Below are 9,280 nucleotides of genomic sequence, written 5' to 3'. Positions count from 1 at the left end.
TAAGCAATTTTTGTTTTTCTTTATCATTTTATATGTTTCTTTGTAGTTGTTGTATGCCTCTTATAAAATTTGTTGCAACATAGGGTCATCATTATTTCCTTTTACTTTTTTGGGAGGGGGACAATTTTTATTTTTCTCTAGTATTAGCTTCGTTTCATCTTTGTGGAGTAGTTGTTGTAGTGGCGTGTCTTGGCTTGTAGTATTTATTGAATTAATTGTTCTGCCTCATAGCTCGATGCATCATCATCTTCATTGGTATTTAATTATGAGAAATTTTGGCCTTATGTATTTTTAAGTTCTTCTAAACCACCATTCGGCTGACCATTTTTAACATTTACCAAAACTTTATTGACAAAGTCTGTGGTACCGCCAGCAATCGCTAAGCCACCTGGAAGAATAATAGAAAATAAATTACAAAATATTAGTTATGAAAAGATTGGGAGAGTAAAATATAACATTAAAATGTAATTTTAAATCGAAAGTTTTAAATATAAGATGTGTACTTCTAGAGGTCAAAGGACCTGGAACTAAATGTCAGAACAGTTTCCAACGTTTATGCAATAGACATACAAGGATTCTCAATAAGCAAACAAAAAGTAAACAGGCCGTTAAGTTCGTCCAAAGGAATGTTGTTGGAAAATGTGTCCCATCAAAATTACGGTTTTCGATTCTCAAGTTCTTTTGGACCAAAATCGTTTTAGACAATTTTGAGTCAATTTGAAAGTTTTCTTCACTTTGTTGTTGTAGCATTTTCCAATTAGTCTGTCTCTGATTTCTCTATTTCGTGGTTTAAAAATGTGACAGGCTGGATTGGTTGTGACCAAAGAGCATCTGGAGAGAGTTGAGTGGATTTAACTAGGCCGTTGAACAAATGCAAATTATCGTTAGGTCCTACTCTTCATGCAGAGGACATGCATCTGGCATGTTGTTATCAATTCGACTTCAATACAAATTGAAACGGTTGGTCCAGAGTTGTGCTAAAACAACTCGTGTTTGACTAGATAGCGGTCTTTCTTGGGTGGTTTGGGTGGTACGTGAACTTAAAATACTAAATTATGCTTCTGTGGGAATATTCATTAATTCTTAACGTGTCTGAGCGGGGGAGTACTATCTATGCTGTAATAACATGGATAGTTCCGGCGGTAGAATCCAAGCAGGTACTGAAGCGACAATATGCACTGGTATTAGAAGGAGACATCCTGTGCAGTTTGTGATCGAATTTTGTGCATCACATACCATCATGATCAGTGGAAGCTTCATTTCAACCGTCCCTAGGGTGAATAGAGTAGATATGCAGATTTGATTGCGTATAAGGTAAGCAGTCGAACGTTATATTCAAATTTTGGAGTTATTTTGTTGTCGGATCATGATGTTCAGCTTCATTTCAACCGCCCGTTATGTATGTCTTATGGATTTGGATCAAAAATTTCAAAAATGTTGAGGTAAATAGTTTCGTTAACAGGTTCTACGCACCAGATAGACTCAGAAAGGTATAACAGTTTTGATGGACACTATGAGTATACTCCTTCTGTTGAACCTAACCACAAATGGAACAACATTTTGTAAAAATTTAATTATCTTATGAAGCTAATTAAGTATTCGAAAAAACAGATTTAGTCCAAATATGTTCAGAAATTCTCAATTTCATATGTAACATCGATTTTATATTAAATTCGAAGTTAATTTCTATGGGATTCTGGTACTATAGGATGTATATGGAAAATGTTTCTCACCCTTCAAGAAACCATGAGGCATTTCCCAACCTTTTCTTTTGGAAAATGTTGGTTATACCTTAAAAATACCGAAAATGAGGCAAATTACAGCCAGTTAGCTGTGAAAATGCCTCTAAAACCTTGTCGAAAATATCGGGAACTTTGTTAAAAAATAGACATATATTTGGTATTTTTCCAAAGATTTTATTCATCCTCCAAAAACCCTACAGTCACTACGTTGTCGAAAATGGTGCCGAATATTTATATGGGGGATATGTGTACCTCTATTGAAAATTGTGTTGTTTTTCACACAACAAGAACACAGAATGTCAAATTTTGGCTGTAATTCGTTGGGAAAATCGGGCTATAACTTTCATATCGAATATGGGGGAGAGTTCCCTTATATGGGGGCTATACCAAAAAATGCTTCTGCAGAGGCTTGAAATGGAAAAAATATATTTTTTAAGAAACCAAAGATGCCTGGATTTTTTAAAAGATATTTTTGAATGCCTCAGAGATGTCTTCCGAAGGCCCTTGTGGGATTTACACCTAAGAGGTCTACCACATATAAAAACGCCTCTGAGGTTTCTTCAAAATACAGAAGTTTTTTGAGGAGTCCTATATTTTGGAAATATTCGAAGAAAAATCTCTATACCTAAAAGTGTTTCGGCGGAGGCTTGAAATGAAAAAAAATATGTTTTAAGAACCCAAAGAGGACAGGATTTGTTAAAAGGTATTTTTGAATGCATAGGAGTTGTCTTCCGAAGGCCCATGTGTCTTCCGAAGGCCCATGTAAATACAAAAAGGTGTCGGAGGTTTCTTCTAAACACAGACGATTTTTGAGGAGTTTGGATTAGGGATATTGGATCCGTTTAAAATATTTTTTTTTTTAAGAATCTGCCGAGGCTTGCATTCTAAAAATATTTTTTAAACGAACCACAGAGGCGCAAATTATTTTATAAAGAAAAAAACTTTTTAGAATGCCTCTGAGGTGAATTTTGACTACGAAAAGCCCTTGAGGATTTTTCAGTGAACACAAGGCCACTGAGGTTTATTTTTGGTATAGAACGCACCTACTGCCTCTTTCCCAGGAATAAAAGATAACTCAAAGGAGTCTTCTACATATAAAAAGGCATCATATTTAAGACATCTAATACGCCAATGACGGATATTCGATCGGTTTAAAAAAACTCAAGAAAAAATTGACTTCTGTGAAATTTTGGATCCATTTAAAATATGCATTTGCAAGAATCTGCAGTGGCTTGCATTTTTTGAAATATGTTTGAATGCCTCTTCAGGTGTCTTCTGCCTACCGAAGGGCCCGGAGGTGTATTTAAGGCATAGAACACACATACTGCCTCTGACGGACACTTCCGGGAATAAAAGATGATTCTAAGGGTTCTACTACTACTACAAGAGATCTTCTAAATATGCACTTTCTGTGTGCAGAATACCTCTGAGGCCTATTGAAAGCATAGGGGATTAATTCTCATTGAATATCAAAAGTGGAGATATATAGAAACAGAATTGTCATCCGAAAAATGATTTTTTTTTTCAAGTTCCAAAAGTATTCTTATAAAGCAAAGAACTCTGTCAACAGCAGACCAAGATATACTCACAGATGACTAAAAATGTTATTCTAGTATAGTATAACCAACAAGCGCTCGCTGTAGTAGAAAAAGTTAATTTTCGTAGACAGTGCTCTACAAGTTTATATATAGAAAAATACCAGGAACGTCTGAGAAGTTCAAAACTGTACTAGTCCTTTTCTTCCTCTTATAAAACAAAATTTGCCTTCTAATATATCAGAACCTAAATTACTATTAACTCCTATTTTAAATGTTAAAATTGGGTCGATCACGAAGTTTAGCAGACTATACATTTTGGTTAGCATTACTGTGATTCAGCATTCAGTTTGGCAACTAACTTAGGTCCTCCTCTCCAACCATATACTAAAATCGACCTAAGTCTTTTCCATTCGATTATATTAAAATATTTATTTTTCAACTTACCAATGGCATGCTTATAAATTCTTTCAATTTGTTTATCTGTCTCTTCACAGCTCTCGCCCACATTTCGCTGGCGATATTTCAAGGCTAGATTTTGTTTGATATCGCTAATGGCATTCAATAGACGTTCTATAGAAAGAAAACAAAACAAAAACACACGTTACAATTTGAAATATTTTTTTAAATAACCACCCTATCAATACTCACTGTGTTCAATTTCCAAACCGTACAGCTTAATCTTGTTAGCCTCATGTTGAGCCTTTTTCTTAAGACGGCAAGCGCGCGAGGCCAACTTATTTTTCTCCTTACGCGATTTGGGTCTAACATTAAATGGCAGTTCAGAGACAGGGGTCATATCGTTGATGGTGCGACTTAAACGATCCAATTCCTTGCCAATATTATTCAGCTTACGAGGATTTGGTGTTAAGTCATTGCCATCACCTTTACGGGCCTTGCCACTATGCTAAAGTTTGGGAAGAAAGAGAAAAAAAATTACATAAATAAAAATTTAGCTGTTTCTTCGACGTGCCACAACGATAATCACCTTATATACCTTTATACCACGCACCGAACAATTCGGACTAAACACCGGATCGGTGACTTCATTCAAAACATGAGGATCCTCTAGTTTCGACTGGAATACCAAACGTTTACCTTTCGGACCCTTGGCCTGGACATTGTATTGCCAAAAGTACCGCTCCTTGCCCTTTGAGGTAGACAATTGTTGGCTGCTATTCGAATTGGATCTGGCCCGTATTGTGGTGTTGTCATCTTCATTATCCGAACCATTATCACTTGACAGATCATCGTAGTTGTCACTGTTGAATTCCGAAGAGTTGTCATCATCATCATCTTCCTGGGAATAATCAAGGCCATCGGGTGATAGAACACTAGCTGTACTCAGTGATGAGAAAGATTCCGCTTCGGCCAATGAACCCGTGGAAAGTAAATGCTGTCTAGGTTCACGTCGTGTCCATATGTGATCGAGACCCAAATGGGTGGGTGCCGATGATGATAACCGTGATATCGTATTACCGCTAATGTCATTGGCAGCCACCGACTGATAGAATTGTTTCCGAGCACTGTTCATACTTATCACGGCAGCAGCACTGGAGTTACTACCGCCACCATTTGTTGCACTGCCATAACCACTGCTACCGGCCGGGCTAACTGCTGTATGCGACATCAACAGGCCTTGACCATTGGCCGGCACAGAATGTCCAAGCATGGCAATGGAACCGTTGTTACGATCCGGCGATAGCGAATAATCTTTTTTCATAATTTCATGCATTTTCCGTGACTTAACCTGCTGATACTGTGAACGATTGGCATGCGGTGGTGGTGGTGTTATGGAATTCAATTGTAGCGGTGAATGGGAGGACTGTAAAGAGAGAGAGGGGTATAAAGAGATTAAATAATTGTGTTATGGATTATTTAGAGTAGATCTTTGGAGTCGGAGTTGTTGTCGGCTAATATTGGCGGATTCAAAATGGAAGTCTGGGACCTCAGAAGAACCTATATATTGAAATTCGCCTATGTACAGAAAGCCTCTGAAGGGTCTTATTTGAACAGGAGTTGTCCCATCGGTATTTTAGGCGCAGAAGGCATCTAAGGGGATATTTCTATGTATCGAAGACGTCTGTAGAAGATTTTCTATGTATCGAAGACATCTGTGAAGGGGTTTCTATGTATCGTAGAGACTTCTGAAGATCTGCTAAAGGGTCATCAAAGTAGAGAAGTGGCCTCTGAAGGTTCTCTATTTATCGAAGTCGCCTTTGAAGGAGTTTCAATGCATCGAAGGGACTTCCGAAGATCTGATGTATACGGAAGATACCTCTTACGGATGTTTAGTGTATAAAAGAGACCTTAGAAGGGTCTTCAATGTATGGAATACTTCTCGTAAGGGTTTTATACATATTGAGGAGATCACTGCGTGGTCCTTTGTATTTAGAGGAGACCCTGAATAGTCTTCATATGTCTCTTCGGTACATAGAAGGGGCCTATAGAAAGTACCTCGGAAGGATCCTCGAAGTAGGGAAGAGACCTTTAAATGATCTGCAATGTATAGCAAAGTGTTCTTAAGGGTCCTCTATGTATGGGAAATACATCTGAACGACCTGCCAAGACCTCAGAAGGGTCTTCTATGTATCGAAGAAGACTTTAAGGAGTTTTCTATGTATCGGAGAGACCTCTTAAGATCTGCTTTATATAGAATACGTTGCTCACTTTATGAAATAGACCTCTTAAGGGCTTTCAATTTATCGAACAATCCTCTGAAGGGACCTGTATATATCGAGGAGACCTCTGGATGTTCTTCGGTGTTTAAAGGATAACCTGCAGGGACTTCCATATACAGAAGGTACCTCCGAAGGGGTTTCAATTTACAAAAGAGACCATTCAGAAATCTTCCATTTATAGAAGGGGTCTCTGAATAATCTTTAAAGTGTAGAAAGACACCTGATGGGTATTTAAGGGTCTTTAATGTATCAAAGATATATTTAAAGACAAGTTTATATAGAGAAGACCTCAGAGCGGGTTTGTATGTGTAGCGGGACCCCTGAAATATCCACCATACGTAGAAGGGACCTCTAAAGAGTCTTCTTATATATTAGAGACCTATGAAGGGTCTTCCATGTATAAAAGATTCTTCTCAAGGATCTTTAACATATCGAATCGATCTCTGAAGGCTATTTTTCAATTGAGGAGATTTCTGAGAGGACTTGTATAAGTAAAGGGACCTTTAAAATATGTTCCATAACTCTGAGAATCTTTTGTGTATAGAATGTCTTCCGATTATAGAAAATGGCTTCTAAAGGGCCTTTTATTTGTCGAAGAGATCACTGAGATGTCATTTATGAATAGAATATCGACTCCGATTACAAATATATACTCCAAACTCAACTCCGACTCCATAAGCTGCAGGTTGGCAACCAGACTTACCTGACTTCCCGGCGAAAAGGTATTCGTATTATTTAGCTGATGTTTATTTGGTGTACTGTGATAAATTTCATATGGACTAGAGGAGGAACTTTGATGATTTTGTTGTTGTTGCTGTTGTTGCTGCAGCATCGAATTGGAACCAGAAGTGGAAGAGCTACCATTGCCACTATCCAGTGATGACGATGCCTGCATCGTATGTAATTGGGTGAATTGTTGTAAATGTTGTTGCTGCTGTTGTTGTTGTTGATTGGACTGTTGCTGTTGTTGTTGCTGCTGCTGATGATGACTCTGCTGTTGCATTAATTCCATTGGTGGTCCCATACCCGGTGATGGTGTTGTGGCATTTGTTTGTCCCGACGAATGCAATGTAGGCGATAGCAAAAAACCATTTGTACCATCATGCCCTGTTCCTGGGAGGAATTCTTCCAAATTCGATATATCTTCCAAGAAATGATCATCTTCTAAAGCTCCGAAACCAGCAGAGTTGATATCATTTTTGTCGATGGGGAAAATATAATCATCTTCCAGGGGAAAGGGTGGTTCATTTTTGGTGGTAACAATGGCACTGCCGATATCACTCCACATGGCACTGCCACCTGAATTGCCTACATTCGTCACATCGTACATAAACGACGAGGTGATATCGTCGGCCGGTGTGGAGGAACCCAATAGGGTAACCACACCATTGATATCCGAACTGGGTGGAGAAGAGATATTTATACCGCCACCACCTGATGCACCAGAGCCGACACCACCCCCTCCGACACTACTACTCAAAATTGAGGAGGCATTACCTAGACTGCCGTTATGACTTAGCGGTGAGGAGGCATCATGACTGTAGAAGGGTGATATCACGTTTATGGCCGAGGAATTTTGTCCCGTTGCTAGACTCTGTGTTGCGGCACTTAGATTAACATCCTGCAAGAGGGTTGGTGACAAAGAAGCAGCCTCCAAGGCGTCGAGGCCATAGTCGGAGTAGTCAGCCATTGAAACACTTAAAAGGCCACCACCAACTGGTTGTTGTTGTTGGTGGTTATTTTGACCATTTGTGTGTTGTTGTTGCTGCTGCTGTTGATTCTGTGAGGACATCATGTTTTGATTAAGATTATGCTGCTGCTGTTGTTGTTGCTGCTGCTGAGGCTGATGATGTTGCAATAAGTGACTTAAGAACGGACTTGACGATGGATGATGTAGAATATCGTCCTGATAGGGATTATGTAATTGATTTGGATTATTACTTCGAGGTATTGTTATAACATTACTACTACTGCCACTGTTGGAAAAACTGCCACCACTTCCTCCGCTACCACCTCCGTTAACCGAAATGGTGGAGAAAAATGGCAGAGTACCCGATGTTGATGTTTGGCCAAAACCAGAATTATTCAGATTTGTATTAGAGTTGCTGTTGTTGCCGTTAGTATTGTTGCTGTTGTTGTTGTTACTGTTATTATTATTCGCAAATGTGGCAAATAACGCCGTCGTACCCAATGAATACAGATCGTATTTCAATGGATTGCTGCTGTTGGAAGATGAGTCGAATAATTCTGTCGACATGGAAAATAATTGATTTTCTGTCATTGTATGATATTGAGAGGGGGTGCTTTTTGTTGTTGTTGTTGTTTTTGTGTTGTTTTTCTTTTCTTCTTCAATTATCTATGCTGTCTGCGTGCAGTCTTAGCCCTTTGGGCTGGACCTCAAGGGAGGTCTAACACGTTGCGGGAAGTCTTATAGCGTTGATGGCCTTCTAGAAACCTGAAATGAAATATCGAAGAAATAGATGATGATTAATTATTTGGAAATCAATAACTGTAATAATTAAAAAATTAATGTAGATAAATTATTGAAAATAATCTTGTCTAAGATAATTTTAGCTTAGATAAAAAGTCATTATCATGCAATTTAGAGAGCTTAGATAAATTATACGCTTCATTTCGTTAATACAGTTAATTTTTATTATTTTTTTGTGACATTTAGATAACGTAGATAAATTATCTATGTCTTTTATACAACGTTAAAGCATTTTGTGTATTGCTAAAATAATTTGGCTATAATATTTTTGTTATCTACATTTATTCTAGTTATTTAAACAACTTAGATAAATTATCTAAAAACTTTATTTAACTCAGATAAATTATCTAATGCATTTAAATAATGCAGATATAAATTTTATCTTATTGCTTAGATAATTTATCCACTTATCCACAATAATATAGATAATTTATTTATTTTCTGGTTCATTTAGATAACATAGATAAATTATCTACACATTTTTCACCACGTTAAAACTCAATGTGAATTAGGAAAATAACTTAGATACATTTTTGTTGTTACGTACAATGATTTTGTTCTATTTATAAAACTCAGATAAATTATCTAAAGTATTTTCATAACTCAGATAAATCATCAATCATATTTAAATGATGCTAATATAGTTTTTATTCTATTTTAATAATTTTTGTAAATTATCTATCATATTTTGAAAAGTAAAATGCCGCATAGATAACATAGATAAATTATCTACGCCTTTTAAACTACATTAAAACATGATCTTACTTACAAAAATAATTTATAGATATTATAAATTTAATTTCCGGGACATTTATAAACAACTTAGGTTTC

At 37.1% G+C, this 9,280-nt stretch overlaps 1 protein-coding gene across 1 annotated transcript; it reads right to left on the bottom strand.

Moving 5' to 3' along the window:
* Positions 1-275: 275 nt before the first annotated feature.
* Positions 276-8,282, bottom strand: LOC133324392 (protein CREBRF homolog). Its single transcript, XM_061533234.1, has 5 exons — positions 6,662-8,282; positions 4,266-5,102; positions 3,929-4,184; positions 3,725-3,850; positions 276-388 (listed from the first exon to the last, which is right to left on the bottom strand). The coding sequence occupies exons 1-5, from the start codon at positions 8,237-8,239 to the stop codon at positions 282-284; spliced, it is 2,904 nt and encodes a 967-aa protein (XP_061389218.1). The 5' UTR covers positions 8,240-8,282; the 3' UTR covers positions 276-281.
* Between the last annotated feature and the right edge of the window lie 998 nt (positions 8,283-9,280).

Source organism: Musca vetustissima, unplaced genomic scaffold, assembly GCF_032173495.1.
Source record: "Musca vetustissima isolate MV318-11 ecotype Yass unplaced genomic scaffold, APGP_CSIRO_Mvet_v1 utg20545, whole genome shotgun sequence".
NCBI lineage: Eukaryota > Metazoa > Arthropoda > Insecta > Diptera > Muscidae > Musca > Musca vetustissima.
Note: the sequence above shows the minus strand (reverse complement) of the source record. Positions and strands in the feature narration are given on the sequence as shown.